Raw genomic sequence first — 26143 nt, 5'->3', positions numbered from 1 at the left:
GCCAGCTTGGTGGCTGAGGAGGGAGTGGAGAGGGAGGGTCAGGTGCGAGAATTACGGTCTAGGAAGGTTTGATTTGACAACAGAAGTGCCAAGGGGGTGACATCGAGGTGATGAAACTGGGTGAGTGGATGTCACCCTCCACAGAAATAGAGATTTTAGGAGATGGGATGGGTTTGAAGGAAAGGAAAATGAGATCTATTTAGGACAGGTTAAGTTTGAGATGCCTCAGTGACATCAAGTTGTAGGTGATCATGTGAGCCGGGAGCTCAGAGCCCTAGGGTGACAGACAGAGCTGGAAGGGCATTTGGAAGTCGCTGAGTCCAGCTCCCTCACTTGACAGATGCAGAAACTGAGGCAGAGAGAAGTTCAGTGATTCGCCTGAAGTCTGAGTCTTTGGAAGGATTTTAACTCATGTCTTCCACAAGTCTGTCCCTTTGCTATGCCCCTGAGAGAGAGACTAGCCCTAGATAGATAGGTATATAAGTAGACTGCCTAGAGATGCCTGAACCCTTAGAAACTGATGAGAGGATGGAGAGAGAGAGAGAGAGACAGAGACAGAGAGAGAGAGAGAGGGAGGGAGGGGGAGGGAGAGGAGACCAGACCGGGGCCTAAGAGAGCCATGGGCTCCACCCCCAGTTTGGAGATGATAATCCAAGATGAAGAAGGAAGTAGTAGTGATGGTGCTCTTGGCCAGCATCAGGGACTGTACAAATTCCTCTTCGTTCCAGCATTTCTTACTCCTCCCAAGACAGAAGTAATGGTGGCCCTTGGACTTCTGTCTGCAGGTGATTGGACTCTTCCCAGTTTTCTCACTGGGTTTTGTCATTTTAAATTCTCTTACTGAAATAGGTTGTAAAGACATCTCTTTGGTGGTTTGTATCTATGAGGGGCAACCTCACAGAAATCCCCAGCAATTCCAGGTAGACTTAAGGGAAGAGCAGTCCCAAAGTCACAGACCAAAACAGAGCTGGGAGAGCTCTAGGTGTGAGTCAGGATCCCAAAGGATCTTGACAGACAAAAACATTGGGCTGAGTCTGAGGAGATGAGATGTTGTAGGGATGGATAAACATAAGGGCTGGCAATGGGACACGAACATAACTCTCACAGCTTTAGGATGGAGGAGATGCAGGCTGACTGAGCATTGTTCTACAAGAAATCTAGGGAGCTTCAGAGGTGGCAAGCTCAGTAGGAGTTATCCAGGTTGTAAGAATATAGGCATCTCCCTCCCAGGGCTGTTCTGAGAACCAAAAAGTGCTCTGTCAATGCCAGATTAACAGACAGCCTTCCAAGCTTCCAAGACCTCCTGTCCTCTCCTTTCATCAGCCCCAATCTGGAGTTTGGGCTTCAGTGTGGGGTACTGTGGTATCATGGTAGAGTTTTAACAAAAGGGTAAACTGAAGCAGATCTTCATGTGAGATCACGTTTATTATCAGGGGCATGCTACCTGTCAATAAATGGGCTCATGGCTTACCTCCACAGGAGGACAGTTCCCCTTCTCTAGGTTTTGGGGAGTACAAAACAAAGAACAGAGCAGGGTAGATGATAGGATGGGATTAAGGCCAACAGGACTGACTGGGGCAATGGGGGCTGGCTATGACACCCCTCCTTCTTTTCTCCAGGGACGGAGAAGCACTCCTTGTCTGAATGCGGGTGTGAGATAGCAGCCCAGATGTCCTGGACGGCTAGGTTGGTGGCATAAAGCGATTAATCCCAGCCCCCTTTCTGCCCATACACATTCCCCAGGGTTAGCAGAATTCTCTGAGACAAGAACTGATGGCATATTAAATTGAACCCATTACAGGCCCACTGAACTCTGAACCAAGTTCAGAGACAAAGAAGCCTGGCTTAGGAAGTGACAGGACAAAAGCAATTATTGCTAATAGGGTCGACAAGAAAATGATGCAGGCTCCATCTTAGTCTTCTCGGTGGTTTAAAGGAGATAAGGATAATCTGGAGAATGAGCATGCCGAGGTGGGTGGAGGACTCGGAGCACATATCCAAGGAGCCTCAGGAAACAGGAGCCTCCTCTTGTGCAGGGGTGGGGCTACGTCCAGGGGCCTCCTGGTCCCAGCTCTTAGATTCTGTCACTAAGGGTGAGGGGAGAAGTTGTGTCTTCTTGAAGGAGAAGAGGACGTCCAGGATCAAAGATGCCAAGGCAGTGCCCTCTGGGCCTGTGTCTGCCCTGTGACCTCATTCAGGTAACTGGTAGTACCTCTGGGGGCCCTGCCCTTCCTGAAGCATGCCAGACAAGGGGTGATGAGCATCCAGGGCATCCCGTGAGAGCAGCTCTGGGGCTGGCTTCCTGCTGCTAGTGTGATGGGCCTTCCTCCCCCTCCGGTCCTGGGTGTCAGGAATGATGGCGTTGTTACCAGTGTTAGGCCGAGGTCTGCTCACATCCGTCATGTCTGTTTCTCTTGCCCTCTGGGTCACTGGCCATGGGGATTCCCCAGAGACTGTGACATTGATCGCCTGACTGATTGTGGTACACGGTGATCTCTCACTTACCCTTTGTGAGAGAAAGGCCAGTGGCATTCTCTTCTTTGCTTGTAGGCTTCCCATGTCTACACATGGTGCTTGCCACTGTCCTGGAAGAGGGCCTATGCAGAGGCCAGATTTCCTTTATGTGACATAATTTACCCCATTCCTCCTCTCCCTTTCCCTTTCTCCCAATGCATTCCTCTCTCACCCCTTAATTTTATTTTTTTAGATATCACCCCTTCATATTCAGCTCACAACCTGTGCCCTCTGTGTACATATAATCAATCCTTCCAACTTCCCTAATAATGAGAAAGTTCTTATGTGGTACAAGTATCATCTTCCCATGTAGGAATATAAACAGTTTAACCTTTTTAAATCCCATATGATTTCCTATTTACCTTTCTGTGCTTCTCTAGAGTGTTGTATTTGAAAGTCAGATTTTCTATTCAGCTCTTGTCTTTTCATCAAGAATGCCCGAAAGCCCTCTTTTTTTTTTTAAACTGGATGCCCATTTTCCCACCTGAAGGATTATACTCAATTTTGTTGGATAGGTGATTCTTGGTTGTAATCCCTCTGCAATATCATATTCCAAGCCTTCCAATCCTTTAATGTAGAAGTTGCTAAGTCTTGTGTGATCCTGACTGTAACTCCACAGTACTTGAATTGTTTCTTTCTGGCTGCTTGCAATATTTGACCTGGGAACTCTGGAATTTGGTTGTAACATTCCTTGGAGTGTTCATTTTGGGATCTTTTTCAGGAGGTGAATTGGTGGATTCTTTAAATTTCTATTTTACGCTGTGGTTCTAGAATATCAGGGCAGTTTTCCTTTATAATTTCTTGAAAGGTGATGTCTAGGCTCTTTTTTTGATCATGACTTTCAGGTAGTCCAATAATTTTAAAATTATCTCTCCTGGGTCTAGGTCTATTTTCCAGGTCAGTTGTTTTTCTAATGAGATATTTCACATTGTCTTTATTTTTCCATTATTTTGGTTTTATTTTATTGCTTCCTTATTTCTCATAAAGTCATTAACTTCTATTTACTCAATTTGAATTTTTAAGGAATTGTTTTCCTTAAAGGGGCAGAATCCCTCTCATTTTAAAAACATTTGGAATTAGGGCTTCCTGCCTCTAGTCCCTCTGTCTCTCTCCCCTCAGTGTTTCCCTGTTTTGAGGATCACCCTCCTTGATAGAAAAGACAAAAGCAAAATCATCCTTTTTCTCTGTCATTGGCTCTTCCTTTTTTCTGTCTCCCCAACATCTCCAAGTTCTCTTTGATGTTTTCAGCATTTCTCAGAGCCTGGGTTCATGCTGGGCCTTAGCCTTCCTGACAGTCTTACAACTTTGCACCAATTTTTTTTTTTAATCAGTAGTGATTCTATCTTTGAGCATGGATCCTTTAAATCCGAAATGAGTAGAGAGCTCCCTAGGTAGCTGCATCCATTTTTATCCATATTTTACTTCTTTATTTCTCATCAGGCTCATTTGTGCCTGGAAGGTCACAATTGTGAGTGTGTAAAGGACGCGGACTGACAAAGAGATCAATCAGTCAACCTGCCTTTACAAGCGCTAATAGAGATGCGAAGACAAAAGTGTGGACAAACCAGAAAGGGAAAGACTTAGAGCTGGAAAGAGCCCCGCAGCATGCCTGGGAGCCTACCTCAATTTCTCTCATTACCAAGAATATCAACTGGGAAGCAAAATTGATGTTCATTTTCTTAAACTAGAAATAAAACCACTCACTCAGACTGCTCTATAAATCTTGCTGAACAGCTCTGTTATGACTGGGATGATCATAATGTGCTCTCTACAGAGGAGACAGCTCCTGGTTTAGTTTAGCACCAGTAGCGTTTTAGCTTAGTCAGCTCCTTCCTCCGGGTCCAGTGCAGGGTAGAAAGAAGCTTGTGGCTTGTCAAACTGAACTTCACATGCCACCAATGAGGGCAGGGCAGCCCACGCACAGAAGCCGGGCAGTTTGGGTTTGGAGCTGGGGCCAAGGAGGGCTTGATGACCTTGGTCTACACAGAGACTGGCACCCAGCTGTTCCTGGGGCCCTGGGAGGGGACCTTGCCCATCCTTCTTAAATGAAGGTAGGCTCCTAGGCATGTTGGGGGGTCCTGTTGTGGTGAATATGTAGAAGAACTTAGTCGTTTAGGATGGGCAGCCATGGGTCAGCGAAGGAAGGAGGAGTTCATGAGAAAACCATGCAGCAGTTTGATCCCAGAGCCCTGGGACTAATACACAGATAGCCGGGGGACTCTTTAGAATTTTGATGCTGGAACTTTTTGCCTGCCAGCTTGGCTAAAGAATATATCCATTTTCCCAATTTTAAGTCATGGAATTGAGACCCTCGAGTGAGGAGGGACCTTAAGTAGTTCGCTTGAACCTTCCACTTGTGTGTGACAAAGCTGAGGCACAGCATGGTCCGCTGAGCTGCAGAGGGCACACTGCAGGCTCGCTGGTCAATCCTAGGCCTCCTGACTCCCAGTCCTTGTCTTCATACTATGCCTGAGCTCTCTGAAGAAACTTGTCTAGCTCTTTTATTGTTTTAAGTTCACGAGTATCTGGAGGAGTTCTCACGGACCTGCCTGTTGTTTCTGGGTATGTGCATGTGGTATGGGACTCCCATCTTAAATCCAGGCTTCCTGTTCACGTGTCTGGTCCTTGTTCCAGCGCCCAACATCTCTGCTAATTGCAGTAAAGTTGATTTCCAGGTGATCTTTTTAATGACCATTGCTCATAATACTAAAAAAGTATTCTCATTGACACCTTCAAACAGAGTGATGATTTAAAGTGTCGTTTACGGTTTTTGTAATTTGTTCTTTTCAAGTTTCCTTCTCAGTTACGACCAATAACATATTCGTGTCTTGTAAATAATAACATAGCGGTTCTTTTTAGGGTGGCATCATTCACCTGATTTGGTAGCATACAGCACCACCTTATGCCCTCTCTGAGGAAGAACGACCTACTGGGTTTTTCTTCCAAGTTGATTTTAAAAAACAACTGGTTTGATACATAAATTTCTTACTATTAACAGCGAGACAAAAAATCTACCCAGCCCCATCCTGGTTTACTTGCTGTCACATTCTGGCTCATTGTTGGCTCAGAATTAGACTCTACTATTGGCATTTCAGTCGAAATGTGCAACAAAAGTGTGAGTACTTTTAAATGAAGTTCTACAGTTTGTATACAGTTTATACAGTTTGAGGCTCCAGAATGAACCTACATTATTTTAGTTTTCCACTGGATCATTTAATTTATTGTTGCCCAGATATGGAAGCTTGACTAGACATTAGTGCTCCAGGATGAAAACCTCCCTGATGGCATTTGATACTGCGGGCATAACTGAAATTCCTTTTGTGGGGATGTTGCTCTCTGTGCAAAGCAGCCGCAGGATTCCTTTGAAATGGGGTTGATGCTTCTCTGCTGCTTCTCTTCCTGACATTTTGCTCTTTTCTGCCATTCTCCAACAGCACTGCACAGATTTGCCTGCATTGTTTCTATAGAGCGCCATTTCCCTATGTGTTCCTCCCCTCCCCAAGAGCCGTCCCTTTTAGTGAAGAATAAAAATAAAATCAGCAAAACTAACCACCCCCTGAAAAAGTCTGACATCACATGCTACTATTATTTCACTTTATTCTCAAGCACTCCTAGGAGATAAGGTGCCCTTCTCTTGCAGAGGAGGAAAAAAAAAAAAAAAAAGAGCGACAAAGATCAAGTGACTTGCCTAGGGTCACACAGCTAGTATGTGGTGAAGGTTGAATTTGAGCTTGACCCAGTGGTCTGTGCACTGTGGCGCCCCTTAGTGGCCAGAATCCCCCTCTTCTGAAAGGTGAGGAGGAGAGGGTTCTTAACCTTTCATCTGAATGGCTTCTTCAGGTATTGGAGTTCAGAAAGGATTTGTTTTTTTTAACTGCAGGATTGAAGTAATGACTGACATTTGGACAGGGCTTTAAAGTCTGCGCAATACCTACAATACACTATTTCTTGTGATCCCCCCAGTACTCCATGAGTTGGGAACATGAGGCATGGTGGTCCTCACTTTACAGGTGAGGAAGGCTGAGTGACTTTGCCTTGCTCACACTGCCTTTTAAGTAGGGGAACAAGAATTATAAGCCAGGCTTCGGACAACAGACCACTGTTCAAATAAAGCTTTGGAATGTGACACAAGTTTGATTACAGGCCTCCTGAAATCAAAGTGAGGAAGTTTTCCCTGCTGTCTGTCGTCTCCAGAAATAACACAAAAGTACATTAAAAGTCTCTTTCTTTCTTGGACCCCAAATGGAAATGAAATTGCTTTGAAAGTCAGGCTTTTTCAATGTATCGATCAGTTGTACCTAAAAAATACTATTTGTCATATGGGAGAGCTCTCTGGAAGCGGGAGAAAGAGGCCACTTGGGATAACTATGGTGATGTAAGAAACAGAAAATATAAATAAAAACATATTCTTTAAAAAGTAATCATAGGGGCATTTAGGTGGCGCAGTGGCCCTGGAGTCAGGAGGACCTGAGTTCAAATTCGGCCTCAGACACTTGACACTCACTAGCTGTGTGACCCTGGGCAAGTCACTTAACCCTCATTGCCCTGCCCCCCCCAATTTAAAAAAAATTTTTTTAAAAAAGTAATCATAGCTATGATCATAACACAAAAATGAAGGTCCTCTACTGGCTATGAAATCTAGCTTTGCTAAGGTAGACTATTGTTTGGATGAGACTATTGGAAAGATCCTAGGCCTCGGGTTCCTTTGGCCTCAGTTTCCTCCTTTGTAAAATAGGTTTGACAGTACTTTTGTTAGCAGCTCAACAAGATTTGTCTTTTGGGTCCAGACCTATGATTTTCTCTATGTGAGGAAAGTCATCCCCCAGTGCATACCTGCAGTTCTTCAATTTACAGGCTTAGAGCTGCCTCACACTCAGGCTGTCTTATTTCATGGTTGAGGAACATGGACCCACTTAGGTTAAGTAACTGTCCCAAGGCCATACAGGCAGGAAGCATGGGAGGGGGTGATTTCCTAAAAATATATGGGACAACCCTGTACTGCCATCATTTTTAAGTGTGGTGGTTCTTTTGTCCTAGATAGAGAATGTAGTTCCTTATATATAATAAGTTTTACAGATTTTTTTCATTTTTATTTTGTTTGTTGTTCTCTTACCATTTTCATCTTTCCCTTCCCCTCGGGATGGCTTCGTGTGATTTGAAACTTGCTATGTGTTCTTTAAACTGGTTTTCTCTCCACCACTTCTCTCTGCTTTATGAGATCTGTCTTCTCATAATTGTCTATCATCCTTCTTTATAATATTTTACAAGCAAGTTTATATCCTAATATAGTATTCCCTGTGGTATCTAGCTCTCTGATTGACATGGAAAGATGCTTGTTAAACAAGGTGCTTTCTTGGTTCCTTGTAGCAAATAATTTATATCGGTTAAACAACTCTGTCCCCTACACAATGGTGGCTCTTATTTTCACAAATATATTGATTTAATTTAAATTGATCTTAAAGGTAACACAATTAGGGTTTTTTTTGGGGGGGGGGTGAGGCAATTTCACCCAAGGGCAAATGGACGATGTTAAGGTCAGCTGTGTTTGTGATATGTCAGCATCTCTTGTTAGTTCATTCAAGTTCCAATCAAGGAGGGAAGCCATCTGAAATTATGGTGGATTCTTCTTTGCCACTAATAGTTGAACTTGAAGTTCATGCAGAAACCTTTGGTCTTCTGGTGTCATAGAACCTTGTTGGAAATCTTTTTAGCTATGTTCCCTAACTTTACTTTCTTTTGAAAGTAGGATCGAATGGAAATAGTGTTTTTCTAGGAGTGTTAGAATCTAGACCTAATTCCTCCCTCACCCCCTTATAAAACATTGCACCCATTCAACCTGTGTTTATGTGAGTTTTTTAATTAAAGTGTAATTTATCTCGCTCTCCCTGCTTCATGGGAATGTTGCAAAATTGCTAAGATAATTTCTCTGCAAGTGTTTTGAGTTCTTTAGAGAAAATTCTGAAAGACGAGGACGTCTTTGCAAGATCTGGCTATGATGTAATGGTACTGGTTTCCTTCTGTGGCTTGTGGGGAAGGGTGCTCATTACTTTACAGTCCTCCCTTGTATAGGAAGCAGTATGTGGTGGATACTTGGACAGCTGGGGAAAGGGCGTCCATCCTCTCTGGAATTAGAGGGCCCAGGTTCTCTCCCCGCCCCGTGTGAATCATCTGCCCTCCCTGGGCCTCTCTAAGATGGAAGAGTTGGTTGAGATGGTCTCCGTGGTCTCATAGAGCTCTGGAACCAGGATACTAAGAACGTAAAATCAAGTTGGCCCCTGAATTATTTGTTATTTAATTTCTAGTATTTAAAACATACATTTTCCTTCCTTTTATGAAATAGTAGAAATACTGAAAACTAATAAACTATTCGCTGATGATGAGACCTTCATTTGCTCATTTTAAAATTCACTTCTTTCGGGCAAAGTGACAGAAAGATTTGCCCTTAATCATTTGAAGGTGAATTTAACCTCTGCTATATAATGTCTTCCTTTATCAGAACCAAAGGAAATAACCACATTGGATTAAATATATTTTCATGGTTATTGTGATGTCTTTATTATCCACCTCTCTCAGCAGGTACTAGGAGATCCTTAAAAGCCTCTGCTTGGTATTGTCCAGACATCCCCACAGAACGTTTTTGCCGACTGCTAAGACATCTTCCTCTTCTAGTTTTAGAGACCTTCTCTGCCAGTTGGACAAAAACATGCCTGTGACTCAGAATGGGCTGAGTCAAAGGCTTTGCTCTATTTGTGTTCACCTCCCAACTCTACCTTACTCTGGAGCAGCAAGTTCCCATCTTCATGCTGGAGAAAGCTTTGTTCTGAATTAACGAGCAAAAATCCCTACCAGGCACACGTGTTGTCGCTACTCAGGTTTGAAGTCTCCACACCGACTACTGTCGGTTTTCCTCTTTCCCTACAGCCAGTCAGTCATCAGGTTCTCCCAGGTCTCCTCTCAGTGGTCCACATCTGTTCCTTCTTCCTATTCCTACTGTGGCAACAGCCACACGGTGTCTCCTGTCTGGACTCTTGCGACGACCTCAGGTCCTGCCTGCCTGCATCCTTCTTCCTCCCTTTCTTCTCCAGCTGGCACCAGCCTCAGTGGGCCTCCTCTGGGTCTCCCCCTTCACTGTTTCCACTAGGACATTCTCTGCTCAGAAACCTCTTGTGACGTCTGGGACCCCCCAAGGCCAACTCCAGACTCCTAACTCTGACACTCACAGCCCCTCACAGGCTGGCCCCCCCAGCCAGTTCAGCCTTTGGGTTCCAGGACTCCTCAGCATGAAGCTTATGTCTAAGGAGAACGCTAATATATATTTTTAAAATTTTCTCCCAAATATCCCATGTCCCGTCAGACTCGAGTATTTTTGTTAATGATGTTCCTGCAATCTTCCATCTCTCTCAATTCTGCCTGTCCTCCAGGGCCTGGCTCCAACGTTACCTCTGTTCTCATTTTCAGGAATGGCAATGTGCACAGTCCAAAGGCTGTTTCTTTTTGGAAGAAAATGGCGAGATTGTTAGTCATCAATACAAGGTCCACTTAGCCCAGAGGTCCACAGTTTATCTTACTATTAGACCGCTGAACCTGAGTCCAGAAGAAGGCAAGTTCATCGTTTCTTTCTTTTCTTTTAGAAAGTTGGTGAATAGAGGTCATTGTGACAAGTCTTTGTAGGAGTATTCCATGCTCCCATTTCACGAAGAAATTAATAGTAATAAAATAATATAATAGTAATAAAAGCATATGAGAATTTGAAGTTCCAAAGTCTCGGTACCAATGATATAATTGATCCAAGTATCTTTTTTTTTTGGCCGGGCAATGGGGGTTAAGTGACTTGCCCAGAGTCACACAGCTAGTAAGTGTCAAGTGTCTGAGGCTGGATTTGAACTCAGTTACTCCTGAATCCAGGGCCGGTGCTTTATCCACTGCGCCACCTAGCTGCCCCCTGCTCTAAGTATCTTATTAAGATATGGGGTGGGGGAGTATTTTAAATCTACAAAAGCAAGGAAGAGTCTGATGCCTTTAGTTAGTATATGAGTATATCAGTGCATTCATTTTCAGATTTTCTCTTTCTGACCATAACTTTTTGGTTCATTTTAATAAGTTTGAGAAAAGGTCTTGTGAAGCATTAAAAATCCTACTCTTCCCTTAAGTTCAGTGCCTCGGGGAAGATAAATATTGGGCAACATATTTTTTCAAAGCTCCAGTGACCAGAGAGCAGTGAAATTACCAGTATTTTTGACTCTAAGGTCAGATGTCAGATTGATTTGAATATCCTTTATCTAGTCATTGCAGTCATAAACAGGCCTGCTCCATTGTTATGCATAAATGAAGGATGTTATTAAATAATACATGCTATGCATTACTTGTTCATTTCTTGTGATGAACCTTTCAGCAGTTTGGTATGTAAACATTTCTATTTAAGGATTTTTCTAATTGCGATACTATATGTACACATGTATAGTATTAATATAACACTGGAGTGTGCGTGTACACACACATACATGCACATTTCTACGGTTTTTGGTGGCCTTTTTATTTCATCCATGTAGGGTACTCTTAGCATAAAAACTTTCCATGAATATGAAATGGAGTTATGTGTCACTGATGTCATTTCTACTCTTGGAGAACTGCCTGGAGGTCCTGAGCAGTTGTATGACTTGCCCAGGGTCACAGAGCTATTGGATATCAAAGGCTGAGCTTGGTCTCCTGCACCCCGACTCTTATCTGATATGCACATTTCCTCCCCCCCCCCCTTGAATCTAAAATGGAAAGTCGAGAAATGCTCACTCTCAGGCATTTCAGCAAAAACTGTCCAGCGGTATTGTCATAACACATTCTAGTGTCCTGTGGCATCTTACAATGTGGGTCCTTCAATGAGAGTGATGGGGAAAAAAAAGAGAGAGTGATGGGCTCCTATTGTTTCCCCTCCTGGCAATATAGAGACTGAAGAAAGTCCCTTTTGGAAGCTACTTCTAATTTCCAGTGCCCTTTATTCTTGTGGAGTTTAATCATAGGGTCTGCATTTTATAAAAATTATAACAATAACAACAGCAGCAATAATAATAACTAACTTATATTTGATAATTCCTTAAGCATTTATTAAGCACCTTCTCTGTGCCAGGCAGTGTGCTGAGCTCTGGGGATATAAATAAGAAAGAGACAGACTCCTGCCCTCAGAGAGCTCATACATAGTCTTAGGGGCAGAGACAACCCACCAGAGGAAGCTGGGAAGGGATGGGGAGGGCTCCAGTGCATCTTGTTCCATGGAAATGATGAGGCCTCCATCCCAGGTCTTTGTGAGGCTAAAAGGAGATGCTAATTGTAAAGCGCCATGCAGACCTTGTTCCCAAGGGCCACAGCCAATAAGTCTGTAAACCAAAGGGGATTCTTGTCTTCGTTTGCCATCAGCATCAGAAGGGGTTAGATTGAGTCAGACAGAGTTCAGAAGCTCATCAACACGGACCTTCTCACACCCTGCACTATGGCAGTGCCTCAATCCAAGTTCTTACATCTGAAAATGAAAGGTGGAATAGGCAGTTTGTGAGTGTTTAAAAAAATGGGGGGGGGGGAAACTAGGGTGTTTTTGCTGACTTGCAGTTACTCAAGAAAAAGGCTAATTTATTGCTGTTTCAAGGAATTTAAGGCTTTTTGTTTGTTTGTAGGATCGTTATCTCATTGGTTGTCAGTGGATACTGCTTTGTATCTTCTCAAGGAAAGTGAAGGTCAAGCGAATCTACAGCTTGTGTGTTTTACCGAATTGCGGAATAGAGAAGTACCCATTTTTCTTCACATTTCTAATATTAATTGTTAAAATGCCATATGTTCACAGGTGAGGAAAGTTGAGATGTGAGGTAGGGAATGTGTGTTCTGTGCATGTCATGAATTCTCAGATCGCTTGTTGAGAATTGTGTCGAGGGGTGAGATCTGACTTGTGGTCCTGAGCGTGACTGTGGGGCTGTAAACAAGTCACAGACCTCTCTGTGCCTCGGTTTCCTCTGCTATTAACATGGAGACTTGGATTCATGACTCCTGAGATCATAAACTCCAGAATTCAATTCAACGATCATTGGGTTCCTCTGCTATACAGGGGACTGTGCAAGATGCTCAGGGAGGTAACAAGCAGTCACTTCCCACAAGGAGCTCAGGGAGGGAACAGCAAGGACACAGACAAATACAAGAGGATTTTTTGGGCTGGGAACAGCCCTAATGACTTGTGTCTGAGAGAGCCCTGGAGCTGAGCCTTCAAGGAAACTGAGGCTTCTGAGAGGCTGACTCCTGGGGGGAGAGGTTTCTCCCCTGTGGGAGATGGGGTGGGCTGTGCTGAGAACTGCGGGTGGGACAGGCACCTGAAATGTGGGCTGGGAGGTGGGGAGAGAGTAGGAAATCTAGAAAGAAAGGTAGATAAGAGGTAGAGCTTCAGAGGCTCCATGTACTAGGTCGGAGCATTTCCATTTGATCCTTGCACTACTGATAGCTAGCCCCATTTTACATTTGAGGAAGCTGAGGCCCTGGTTCCGTGACTTGCCGGTGTTCTCTCCCCTATGCACCGCTGTGTTTCCAATGTGAGCTCTTGGGTGGCAGTACCCTGCCACGTCTTTAGCTGTGGTTTTGACTGTGGTTGAGGGACGTAGCATCGTGGTAGCCTACCTCAGGATTTAATGAATTATTATTGAGTCAAAGTAAAGATTCTCTGTGGAACCTCCTGTGTACCAGTTAGCCCCTGCCCTTTCAAGCTCATAGGGCCCCGATCCAATATTGTCATCATAGATTGTGTTATGAAATTTTCATCAGTATGGGCCTTGCTCAGTACAGCAGCCCTACTAGAATATCCTCACATGAACAAAGGTTGGGATTTCTTGGGAAAATGATTGATAATAGTGAATTTTTTTCTAAATGAAAAGCATCGAAGACACTGGAAAAGTTAGTTGAGCTGTTTTTCTCAGTTATCTGACTAACAAAGAGAAAAATATTGTGTTCCCTTTATTGAGGCTTGATGTATATTTGTAGGGTTCAACAATAGATTGGTATGACCAAATGGTTTTTTAAAAACCTGTTTTGCCCATGGAATTGTTCTGATTTTTTCTAATTATATATTTACTCAGAGGCCAAATATGTGAGGCAGATACATAAATGTGGCCATTCATTTTATGAGAACTACAAAATACATCTGCTACATAACAGAAATAATGCTATTCAAGGACTTACTGCAGTGTCATATTTAATCTTTAGATAGGCCCAACGACAGACAAATATTTCCCTGATGTAATGTTATATAAAAGTCTTTATTGTAGGCCTCCTAACAGACAAGTGTAGTTATGAGCGAGGAAATAGGAAATGACAGGAGTTAAGGCTTTGGCCAAACTCTTCTTCAGAGCTGACTACCAAGTTAAGTTCCAGATAAAGCATTGTCCAAAACGATCGCTTTTCCCATTTTCTTTTAGGTAAAATGACTTTCCTATGAGATTGCCTCTCTGTAAAATGTTAGTCTATCAGAAAGCCTGTAATAAAGTTTGAATGAGATTCTGCTTGCCCTTTTATTATACACATTTCTGTTGGTGTGAAGGAGGTATAGTTTGTCATATTTACAAAGGTTTTTTTTTTTTTTTAGTTTTAGAATTACTTTCTTTAAAGAGAGTTTAGTAACTGTAACAGCTGATTTTTTTCCTCTTTGTCTTCTACAGTGACATTCAGGGTTGGGTACAGAGGAAAGCCATGGGAAAATAGAGATCAAGGAGCAGTGAGGCACCCCCCAGCCTTTCCTTCCACTGAGAGCTTCCCATGAATTCCCATCTGTGTATACTTGGCCCACCTTTATTTGTCTGAATGACTCCAGTAATGCTGAAAAGAGTGATGGTGTGAGAGAGGCCAGTCAGGGTCAGAGGCAGGCCTTCCACTGGGTCAGGCTCACTTTATTTGGGCATGAGAACAAGCCTGTGATCTCTCAAAACTGGAAGGAATCCCAGCTTCGTAAATCAGGCGAGTCACTGACTTCTCCAGGCTTGAAGACCCGAGTTCCAATGTGGCCTCACACACCTCCTTATCTGTGTGAGCCTGGACAAATGACGTCATGTCTTCCTGCTTCAGTTTCCTCCGCTGTAGAATTCTTCCCACACGGGGCTACCGTGAGGATTGAATGAGGCGATTTCTGTAAAGAACTTAGTGCAAGTGGATCAGAGCTGGCTTTGTAGAACCTCAGCCCCAGTGCTGACTCTCCCTCTGAGGAGACACTAGGTGCTCCCCTGTAACCCCCAGGAGAAGCCTTTCTGCTCTGTAGAGAACCCCTGCAGGTTCAGGGTCTCACTGTAAGCAGTTCCCTCCCCCAGGTTAATGACTTTTTTATCAAGATCACTTAAAAACTGGGGCAGCTAGGTGGCGCAGTGGATAAAGCACCAGCCCTCGATTCAGGAGGACCTGAGTTCAAATTCAGCGTCAGACACTTAACACTTACTAGCTGTATGACCCTGGGCAAGTCACGTAACCCTCATTGCCCTGCAAAACAAACAAACAAAAATCACTTTAAAACTGCCTTACAAAAAACCAAAACAAAACAAAACAAAACAAAAAAACTGCCTTAGAAATAAACCCCAGCCTTGCCCTTACTTTGCTGTTGAGGCCCAGGGGAAGGAGACCTAGAGGAGATGATGTGCATCTTTATGGTGGAATACCCCCGCCTTGTGGGTGCTTTCCAGGGCGTGATCTGCCTGGAAGAACTGAACATACCAAAGCAGATCTCCAACCAGAACGCAGTTTGGTCATTGACAGAGGGAGACAGCTCTGGGGAGGTAGCCAATCCTGGTTGTCTGCTGGAGGCCCTTAAGTGCTGCTTGGGGCCATCAGCCCCATGCACAGGCTGGACACTTGGTATAAGATATAAGGGGGTTCTTCCTAGACATAGCCCACAAGCATTGGGTCTTAACTCCTGGAATACTAACCCCTTGTCATGAAACATTACTTCTGAGGACATCACCAGCACAAGCCTTATATACCTATACTTAGCCTGGTTCTCACACACACGATGTCTTCTTTTAGGAGAAGTAAGTTAACTTAATTCTAGCAATTATACTTGTCTTATTTGAAAATCTCTGATTCATTTCATTCTGCTTTGACTTAATCATATTTTAGCATAACAGGAAATTGCAATTTTCCCTTAAGATCGATAGCTTCTTATAGAATTACACTAATTTTTAATTAGATATATATTTCTATAACATGAAGTCATTGAACCAGATGATCTCAAATATCCCTTCCAGTTCTAAATTAATATAATATCAATGACATCTAAATCCAGATGATCCAGTTCCGGGTTTTTCCACTGTGACAAAATACCTGCTTGGTGGGTCACTTTTGTCAAAGAAGTCCTCCTCTCTTGGGCACATGTTCTTGGGCAAGTCACTTCTCTGGACTGGGCCTCAGCTTCCTTGTCTTTAAAATCTGGGGTTTGGGCTTCCTGACGTCTAAGGTCTCTTCTAGTTCTAACTCTGCTTAATCATATGAAGTCATAGATTCCTAAGACTGGTGGATACTGGTTTTGAACAAATCTCGGGTTCATATTTGTCAAGACTTAGAGCATTTCCTCTTATTCTTTTGAGAACAGGTGTATGGATGGAGTGGTGAATTGGGGTCAGGACTCTATTATTTAATTCCTTTCACAACGGGCTGTTGGCTGAAGAAGGAAAAAAAGCATGTGACAGAAGAAGCCAAGCTCGTGTGCCGAGGGGAAAAGGGGGAGCTATTTCTTACCAAGAAATTTCGGTAAGCTTTGCTTCTGGTACAGCTGTGGCCCCTTTTCCCATCTCCCTGAGGTAGCCCAACCTTGTCAGACCAAGAATAGGGCCTGCCCTCCAATAGTATGGTCTTTAGCCTGCTCCTGCTGGCCAGTGTCCTCCCCGAGAAGCCCAGCTTTCCTTTCCCACTCTGCAGGTACACTGATGCTTGTGTGTGCCTCCAGGCTATTGGCTAATTCACCTCTGTTCTCTGGACTGATGCTGTCTTTTTCATTTACTCTGGGGTGATTCCTTCTTTGTGATGCAGTTTGGCCTGGTCGACCCACTATGCTCCTCTCCATTTCCTTTTTTTTTTTTTTTTTTTGGTGGGGCAGTGGGGGTTAAGTGACTTGCCCAGGGTCACACAGCTAGTAAGTGTCAAGTGTCTGAGGCCAGATTTGAACTCAGGTCCTCCTGACTCCAGGGCCAGTGCTTTATCCACTATGCCACCTAGCTGCCCGCCATTTCCTTTTGATGATCTTCAATTCTAGTTCTTAAGACACTGGAAGCTTCCAGGACTTGGATCCCCAGAGCATCACTGGAAGATAATGGTGTTAAGTAACTGTGCCTCCATTTCAAGGAGAAGCCTGGGGTCATGAAAAGAATCACACAGCTTTTCCTAGAGGTGACCCAGGCCACCCTCTCCCTCCTGTTTTTGTACCTGTGAGCATTGTGAGGGAATAGACCCATTTTTAAATGTTAAATGTTTTATTAGTGCTCTTTTTTTTACCCATCACTATCACTTCCCAATGATCTCACACACACGTTTTCCTCGTAACAAGTAAGTACAAAGAGGCCAATAAATCAACCCACTGGCCGTGTGTGAAAATGGATGCCTCGTTCCCCATCCCATGTACACCGCCTCTTTATCTTCACCATTCAGTCTTCAGAAGTCACTTGTTATTAGTCACTGCATTGGCTAGAGTTCTGAAGCCTTTACATGATCATTGGCATCCATCTTTGTTTTCCTTGCTTCATTCTACCATGTTCATCTAAGTCTTCCCAAATCCTAGGAATTGTGGTATTCGCCATTTATTTGGGTACAGGAATGTCCTTCTACTTCACCGATTTCTGGTTGCTATAGTAACTTCTAGCAAATCACTTCTAGCCATAGATTGGCCTGCACCCTTTCTGCCCATCACTGCACCAGACACAAAAAACGCTAGATCCATTTAACTCTCCCTGGAGTAGCCAGTGAACCTAAGCCAACCGGAGACACCATTCCTCTCCTGTTTAGCCAAGCCACTGAGCATGGAGCCTCAGGAACTCAGGGAGGGGGTGTGTCTCTGGTCTAATGGATGGCTCTCTAACAACATTCCAATGCTACTTTAAAAAATATTTCCCTTTTTTGTACTCTTCTCCTTTCTTTTAGCATTGAGAAATGAGTCTGCTATAGTTCTAACAAGACTAACCTTGGTGCTCCTTGGCTGCTGTATATCTGTGCAGACAAGATGCATCTGCTCTCCTAGGTCACTAGGTGAGCTCTGAGCCCCCTTCTAGTTCTAGGGGCTTATGAGTCTAGGTTTCTGTGAATAGATGAAATGTGTAATTAATGAAAACAGTTTGGAAGTGTGGATGTAAATCGTGAGATTTTCTGCTGTAAATTTTCCTTTCACAAATGTTTTTAAGTTCATTTGTTAGAGATAAGAAATTATGTTGTCCTTTTTTTGTATATTTGTTTCAGATCAGCTTTATCAGACATATTTGATATAATTGATCTAGATGGAAACGGTTTTCTTAGCCTTGATGAATATAACTTTTTTGAACTGAGGACAAGTGGTGAGAAATGCGACGAAGATGCCTGGGCTATCTGCAAAGGTAAATCAATTTTTTGCTTCTTAAAATAGTATGTCAATACAAATAAAACCAGCAAGTCATTTTTCTCTTTGTTCCAAAGTGACATGGAAGGTTTAAAATTGGTTGAAAGAACATTTTTGTTCTTTATCCAGTCATAGATTAGGAACGTCTAAAAGCTTTGCTTTATTATTTTTCTTTTTTGTGGTGCTCACTGGAAGGTTCTCCAACTGGAAGGGAAGGTTAAAAAGCTCCTTTTGGTAGCTCCGGTTTTTAGACCTCTACCTTAATGTATAAACTAATCAATGAGCATTTATTTTGTCTCTTTCTGCCCAGACGTGCTGGGCACAAGGGAAACAGGCCCTGCCTTCTCGCAGGTTACATTCCATCAGATAAGAGTCCATGGGCTGTAGAAGCTTATAGAGAATAACTGTGTGGAGAATAAACACAAAATAAGTAGAAGAGTTTAATATGGTGGTGGAGAGGATCAGAAAAGGCAGCATGCAGCATGTGGGGCTGGGACTGAATTTAGCAAGTGATGGGGAGGAGGGAATGTGCCCCAGGTCCGGGGAGAGCCAGGCTGCAAGACAGATGATGGAAGGACCCTGAGCACTAGGAGGGTGTAAAGAAATGGGAGAAAACCAACTTGACGAGATGGTAGGACGTGGGGATGGGAGTTGTGTGTCATGAACCTGCAAAGACCCAATGAGAGGACGTGATCATTCTCCAGAGTACTAAGTCAGTTAGTCCCAAGACGTGTATTAAGCACCTCTAAGGTAGCAGGCACTGGGGGTACAAGCTAGGCAGAAAGAGCCCCTGCCCCCAGGAAGCATCCCCTCCATGGGAGAGACAACCTGGAAATGACCAGGTTCCTGGGCGGTCTTTGCTGAGTAAATGCAGGTAATATGGGAGGAAAGAGCACTGGAAGCTGGAGGCATCTGGAAGTAGCCCCTACATGAGGGGAGGGGAGGCAGAGCTTCTAGATGGGGGAGCAAGCCCACCCACGACCCAGAGACAGAGGGGGAGGGGTCATGGCCAAGGGACAGCCAATGAGCCAGGACAGCAGAATCCAAGTGTAAGAGCCCTGGGAAGGTAGGACTGGGGCTGGCTCCAAATGGAAGACTTGATTTAGGATCTCGGTGGTGATAGGGAACACGCTCAGAGTCCTTGTGTGTTTAGATCTCTGCTTGAGGAGTATTGCTTTGGCCACAGGTTGGGATAGGCAGGGGCCTATTGAAATAGTCCAGGCGAGAAGAGAAGGGTCTGAGCTAGAGTTCTGGCTCTGCGAGTAGAGAGAAAATGTGAACGTAGAATAAGTAAGATGTCATGTGCGGTGAGTGAGAATGAGGAGCACAGAAAAATGTCATGATGATGAACCAGAGAGGCTGGGAGGCTCAGCTCAGCAGAAGGTCTGGGATGGGGGGAGAATGAGTCCTGTCTGGGACATGCTGACTCTCAAGGTCTAGAAAATCCACTTTGAAGGGTTTACTGAGTAGTAGATGGGTCAGACCTGGAGCCCGGCAGAAATAATCGGGCCACATAGAGAGGTCTGGGAGTCGTCTGCTTAGAGAAGATCCACGGGAGCTGATGAGACGGACCAGTGGGAGAGTGTAGAGAGGGCTGCGTCGTGGACTCCTCCGGCGGTCTGCTGAAGCGTTCGGGGCTCCTCCACTTCTAAATGCATGAAATAAAATACATAGGGTTGCAGAGGAAACCAACTATATCACGATGTTTTCTAAAACAAATTCTCGACCCCCAGGGTAAGAGCCCCTAGTGAAAAGAGCTCACGTCATGCCACATGGGTTAGAGGAGTTTATCAAGGAGGCCATAGTACTGAAGGGGGCGGGGTTGTGGGGGGGAGCTGCCACGGAGGAGGGAGAATATTCTATGCAAGGTTGGAGGGGAAACCCACACAGCTGCTGGCTTTGCTTTTCAGGGTCTTCTTGGTAAAATGTGTAAATGCCACTTATGCTGTTCACAAATGAGCATTTATATCCTAAAGGTTTGTGTAAATATTTGAAAAAATAGTTAAATTAGAGTGCTTCTTTTCCCCTAAAACCAGAGAATTTTGATACGAAGAAGAATGAGCTAACAAGGCAGGGATTTATGGATCTCAATCTGATGGAAGCCAATGATCGAGAAGGAGATCCTAGTGACCTCTGGGTGACTCTGCACTCGATGGGCTACAACAAAGCCCTGGAAATGGTGGAGGTAAAGAGTGTTTGAACTTTGCCCTTTTTCTTTTCACCTGCAAAGCCAGTAAACCGCTAGATCAACTTTCTGTGTAGGGCATGGATTTCGGTCAGAGTTCCCAGATTCTTTCATCCCATGCCCAGAGCAGGGAGAAGTGAGCTGTTGTTGTTTTTTAATTTAAAAGAGGACTTTGGAAACATTTTTATAGTTGTCTTCATGTCCTCATCCTTTGGCCAAATAAAAGTTGTGACCACAAATTTGTAAGTAGAAAATTTAATAGGAATTTGCACTTAGGCTCTCCATGAATAACACCAGCTTTCTAAAATATCTGAAATCCTCATTGAAAAGGTCCATTGAGTTCTAGGTAAGGATTGTTTTTGCCCTGCTTTTATCAGATTAGTATGGCTGCTAACTGGTCAGTTTGGACTTTCCCTTGGGGTCCCAGCCGGAGTTGGTTCTGGAGAGAGCTGTCAGCAAAGGCTGAGTGAGAACTTGCTGTTCAGACTCTTGGGTGGTTTTATTGGCCGAGATTAGCTTGGGTTTGTGAGGCCTTTGTTCCCAGAAGGCCTGGCCTCTCACGGCTTTGTTGATTTAAATCCTTGTCGCTGATTTAGGGTTATTAAAGAAAATGTAACGGGACTTTAGGACCCAAAGGAAGCAAAAAGAAGCTGTTCTGTGTCTGCGTGTTGTGGCTTCTCATCTTCCTCCCATGGGGGCCCTATAAGAGGGGCAGAAGTTCCAGGCTTCTCCTGCTCAGGCTCATCACAGTCATATTTCCATGGAAAGCAGAACTAGTCTGATTCAAACCAGCCTGAACAAAGGCCCTACTGTGCTCAGAGCCCTGGGCCAACCTCCGGGGAAGGAAAAGAGAGAAGGCCCAGAGCAGGTCCTAATAAATGGTGTGATAAGAACAAATACAACAGTTTTCATGGACAAAGCAAAGCAAGTGTGTGACGAGTCCTCTCGCAGAACACGAAGGTAAATACTGTCACCTGTCGGTCTTTTCCCCTGGCAGGCGTGCCCTTTCATCATAGACCTCCACGCAGAGAAGTGCCGGCCCAGAATCAAGGCTGTTCACCTGGGGTGGGGCGGCGCTCATTTTGAGAAGGCCTTTTGCAAGTCTGTCATTAGCAAAGGCGATGCCAAAGCCATGGACAGCCACGAGAATGTCTTTCTACATACCTACAAAAGTGATTTCCGGATAACATCGGTCCTTGAAAATAAGGTACTCATTGGGACTTTGCTATCTCGGCTGTTGTCCCATGTATGCTTTTGTTTTGTTTTGTTTTGTTTTGTTTTGTTTTGTTTTGTTTTTTTGGCAGGGCAATGGGGGTTAAGTGACTTGCCCAGGGCCACACAGCTAGTAAGTTTCAAGTGTCTGAGGCTGGATTTGAACTCAGGTCCTCCTGAATCCAGGGCCAGCACTTTAACCACTGCGCCATCTAGCTGTCCCCTGTCCCATGTATGCTAATGCTGCCTCACTTCCTTTCTGTGATTGGCTCAAGAATTAAACTTTCTGTTATATCTGTATTTGACAAAACTATTCAAGAAAGCTGTTTTTCCCCTTTCTAGTTCCATAGGATTCATCATTTAGGGCCCTGATATTCTAGAAGAACTCTGAGGCCCCTATTTAAGTTTTTATTCAGAAAACTTATCAGAAGTTGAAGAGAGTAGAAAAGGCATGGGTGTACAACTTTCCTTGAGAGTTTAATATCAATTTCAGTTTGGTACAAACAGAATCATTCAGGTAGATCAAGAGATAGGTTTCTGGAAGTTATTCAGGTTGGCAGAAAGGTTAAAGGTGACTCTAAGGTTCTGTGTGCCCAAGAGACTACTTAGCTGCATCAGCTGCCAGCTTCATGTTCTGAGAGCCTGACTGGACTTGGTCCCAAGAGGGAAGGGAATTAGGGTTCATATGGTGCCTCCCATGCACCAGGCACTGTGCAGAGTAAGCATTACACAAAGAGTATCTGGGTTGATCAGTCACTGAGCAGTCCAGGCCTGTGCTCAGCCCTGGGGATATAAGTGCAGAGTAAACCCATGCCTGCCCATAGGGAGCTTACACTCCAACAGGTGAGATGAGGACATGTGTGCTTATATTCAGTATAGAGGGAGGAGAAAAGCAGGCCCAGGACCTCCAGCAAGTGGGCATGACCCAGAGGGAGACCACATCCTAATGAGGCTGGATGTACCTTCTTGCATTCACCTTGTTTATTACCCATATTCCATGTGTTTGTGTGTCAGCATCTCAAGCCATGCATTTGATCGCCGCCCCTTTTCTTGGATGGCATCTCCTGGGAGGTACTTGTTCCTCTGCACTGATCTGTTTTCTCTGTTGTTTCTGTTATTGACCGGGTGACTTGGTAGAAATATAGAAAGAGTTTTCTCTACCACCCCTGCCCCCATTTTCCAATGAGAACCCTCCTTCATTTCAATTGAACTTCTAGGTAACTTTATACTACTCAGCAGAGATTATTCATTGAACTCTGGGCTATTGGCTGATTGTTTTAGGTTCTTGGGTGGTCTTATCACATAGTACCTTTTTGTCTTAGATTCATAAAATATCGATAAGAATAACCAGTTACTCACATGTTTATTGAGGTCTCTAGATGACCCAGCATTTTGCTAGATACCGAGGCATCTACAAGAGGAGGGGGAGGCCTGGCTTCGACTTTCTTTTTTTGTTTTTGATTTTTGTTTTTGTGGGACAGTGGGGGTGAAGTGACGTGCCCAAGGTCACACAGCTAGTAAGTGTCAAGTGTCTGAGGCCAGATTTGAACTCAGGTCCTCCTGAATCCAGGGCTTCCATTGTGCCACCTAGCTGCCCCCCTGGCTTCTACTCTCAAAAAGCCAAGGGTCTCCTTGGATGGTGAGCACGCACACACAGTGGTGCTCAGCTCTTGGGTATTCCTGTGAAGAGCATTGAGGATGTGAGAAACAGAAGACTAGGCACTAAGAGAGGAAAGTCTTCATCTAAGGAGGGGGATGAGTAAGATCTGGGGAGATGGAGGCACAGGAGACTGGAGGGAGGATGGGTTTGTTCAAGGAAGGTGGACATCCCTGATCATGTTGGGGAAGGGGCAGAAGGAACCCGCTGGGAATTAGACTGTGGGAGGTGAGAGCCCCAGGTTTGCATGGTTACTTCCAAGTTTATGACTTACCAAAGTCTTCTTTGATAGTCAGAAAATAAAGTGATTATTCACGTCAACAACGAGCTGAGTAAAAACTGCGTAAATAACAGAAGTCTCAGCATTTTTGCCGTGGAGGTGGCACCGAAGTCTACAATGGTAAGTGATGCTCTTTTCTAAGTTACACCCTCAGGATTGTTTTGGGGTGTCTGGACCTGCTGTGGTCTTCGTGAACACACAGATGTGAAAGAAAACCCCACCATAATCTAGTGACGATAATTAACACCACATCCCTACGGATGTGCATAGCACGCTGCCCTATGGCTCTGCTCGGCCAGTGGTCAGTGGTGTAACAGATGGAGGTGAGCTTCACCCAGCTATGGCATAAGCTGGTCAGAAAGCTTGAAATTGTGTTTACAAAACATTTCCCTTGGGACAACCCTATGAAATCAGTACTACAAGTTTTGTTAGGCCCGTTTTAGAGATGGGGAAACTGAGGCCGGGAGAGCCAAGTGCCTTGCCCCTGGTCACAAAAGGAGGAGGCAGAGCTGAGATCTGCACTCACATCCTCTCACCCAAAATCCGTCCCTCTTTACACTACACTAGATAGTCTGCTAGGTCTCTTTCAGCTCTGAAGCCTGTGATTTCCATGAATCAGATTTAGCCAGACATGGAGGGTCAGAGCCTCTACCTTTCCTAGCCCAGCCTGCAGTGTCTTCCTAGAGCTGCCTCAGTCAGTCAGCATTTATTAAGTACCCACTGCATGCCAGGCATTGTGCTAAGCCCTTGGGAAGGAAGGAGAGACAAGTGTCTTTCTTTTCTCTCTCTCTCTCTTTCCTTTCTCCCAGGGCTGAGGGTATAACCTGATTGATTTAGTGTCAAATCCTAGGTTACTACATTCTGTAGTAGGGAGATATCATTGTTATTTGTTCTAAAGGATGCAGTAATCTTGATTCACTGAAAATGACCTGAGAATATGATTCTAAGGGTTCTTTTGTCTGTCACTCGTCCCTCTACAGATTTGTCAGCACGTGATGCCCCTGAATGAGCGCCAAGAATGGGTCTATAATTGTGTGTATTCGCTGGTGTCCTGAATGGCCTGCCTAGGCAGTGACTCCTCTTGAGAAGGCCCAACGAACCAGGGTGATTCCAGGGTAATTCTATTCTCTGTTGACCAAGTGAGTGGCGATGAGTATCCACTGGGCTACAAACCCCCGCTCTGTGGCCCAATCTCCCTTTTAGCTGTTGTATAGTGTTGGTTCGAACATATGTATGTGTGTGTGATGCAGTTGGGTGTGTCGCATTTCTCTCACTTAGAGAGTAGATCCAAGGTGTATTTTGCTTTTTTAAAAATGATATATCTTCTTCCCTATTTGCAATAACATCACTTGTAACAATTTGTAATAACATCATTTGTGGCCTTTGCCACAGCAACATTCAACGATTTCAATAAAAATCACGGGTATTTCGTTTTTCTTACTCAACTAGAGGATGAGAAATAGTGCTCTTGAAATGTAAATCTGTCATTACACTAGACACTTAAATCATTTTCTAATTAGAAAAGACATTTAAAGAAAAATTTGGCACACTTATTTTTATATTATAGTACTTAGAGAGAAAAAAGCAATGAGAATATAAAACATTGAATTTCAATAGATTTACCAACCGTAATTGCTGCCAACTTATCTGTAGATTTGTTTAAATCTTGTAAATATGCAGACACTTAAAATGTACTTCTACTTAAAATAGGTATTAAATACATTCACCCTAGTTTAATAGGGTGGCACCAGTCCTTGAAAAACTATATTTATCAACTAGCACAGCAGGACTCTCTTCCACAGTCTTCTGTAATAAAAGACGAGGCCAGTAAATGTCAGCTAGGAAATAGGAATCCCACTATGGAACTCTGATTATTTTTACATACGGTATGTGCTGGCCCGTAGTTCTTGAAAGGGCAGTTATTTGATGTTTATTACACAGTTTAGACATCTGTAAAATGGGTTAAGAAGTTCTTTATCCTGACCTGGGAATCAGGAGCCTTGGGTCTTTGTTCTGGCTCTATAACTAGCTAGTTGGGTGGCCCCAGACAAATCAGTTGACTTCTTTTGAGTTCTGTTTGTTTGTTTGTTTTGGGCAATGGGGGCTAAGTGACTTGCCCAGGATCACACAGCTAGTAAGTGTCAAATGTCTGAGGCCGGCTTTGAACTCAGGTCCTCCTAATCCAGGGCCAGTGCTTTATCCACTGCACCACCTAGCTGCCCCCTATTCCTAGCGTTTCTGAAGTGGCAAGAAAATATGGAATGAGGTTTTTGTGGTTTAGGAGAATGTTCTAGTCCTCACCTATGTAATCAACCAGAGAGCAGCACCATCCACAATTAAAGAAAATGGTTGAAATAAAAATAAAGTACTGTATTTTGTGATTTTTTTTTAAATCAATAAAAATTAATTCATCTCCTAAAAGAGGAACAAGGTAAAGATTCATTAAAAAACACCAGTTTCCATGGTTTCATCTTTCATTTTACTTAGTATTTATAACCCATATAAAGAATACAGTTAGAGAATTAAAAGCATATTTGACATGTAGTCCACTGCCCAACCATGTATCACTGTGTTTTTTTAAAAAGTATGTATGCGATGTGAGATCCATTATAATGGAAAGAGTGCTAGACTTGATTTATAGATGACCTTGCACTTTCAGATATGACTCCTGACACAAGCTATGTGCCCACAGGCAAGTCCTTCACCTTTCTA

At 43.9% G+C, this 26143-nt stretch overlaps 1 protein-coding gene across 2 annotated transcripts in view; it reads left to right on the top strand.

Moving 5' to 3' along the window:
• Positions 1 to 25856, top strand: part of EFCAB7 (EF-hand calcium binding domain 7) — a 49825-nt gene extending 23969 nt beyond the window's left edge. Inside the window, exons 7-14 of one of the 2 annotated variants that reach the window (XR_006356307.1) lie at positions 9973 to 10114; positions 12177 to 12286; positions 16109 to 16266; positions 17962 to 18095; positions 20134 to 20282; positions 21280 to 21489; positions 23448 to 23551; positions 24412 to 24457. Coding sequence is in view for 1 of the 2 variants with exons in the window: in XM_044001432.1 (XP_043857367.1) it covers positions 9973 to 10114; positions 12177 to 12286; positions 16109 to 16266; positions 17962 to 18095; positions 20134 to 20282; positions 21280 to 21489; positions 23444 to 23551; positions 24412 to 24486 (1086 nt within the window). In the remaining variant the exon portion in view is untranslated. Of the gene's footprint in view, positions 1 to 9972; positions 10115 to 12176; positions 12287 to 16108; positions 16267 to 17961; positions 18096 to 20133; positions 20283 to 21279; positions 21490 to 23443; positions 23552 to 24411 lie in introns of both variants that reach the window. The other variant, XM_044001432.1, reaches the window with a different exon arrangement.
• The last annotated feature ends 287 nt before the right edge of the window (positions 25857 to 26143 follow it).

This window comes from Dromiciops gliroides, chromosome 4 (genome assembly GCF_019393635.1).
Source record: "Dromiciops gliroides isolate mDroGli1 chromosome 4, mDroGli1.pri, whole genome shotgun sequence".
NCBI lineage: Eukaryota > Metazoa > Chordata > Mammalia > Microbiotheria > Microbiotheriidae > Dromiciops > Dromiciops gliroides.
This window is presented reverse-complemented; position numbering and strand designations above follow the sequence as displayed.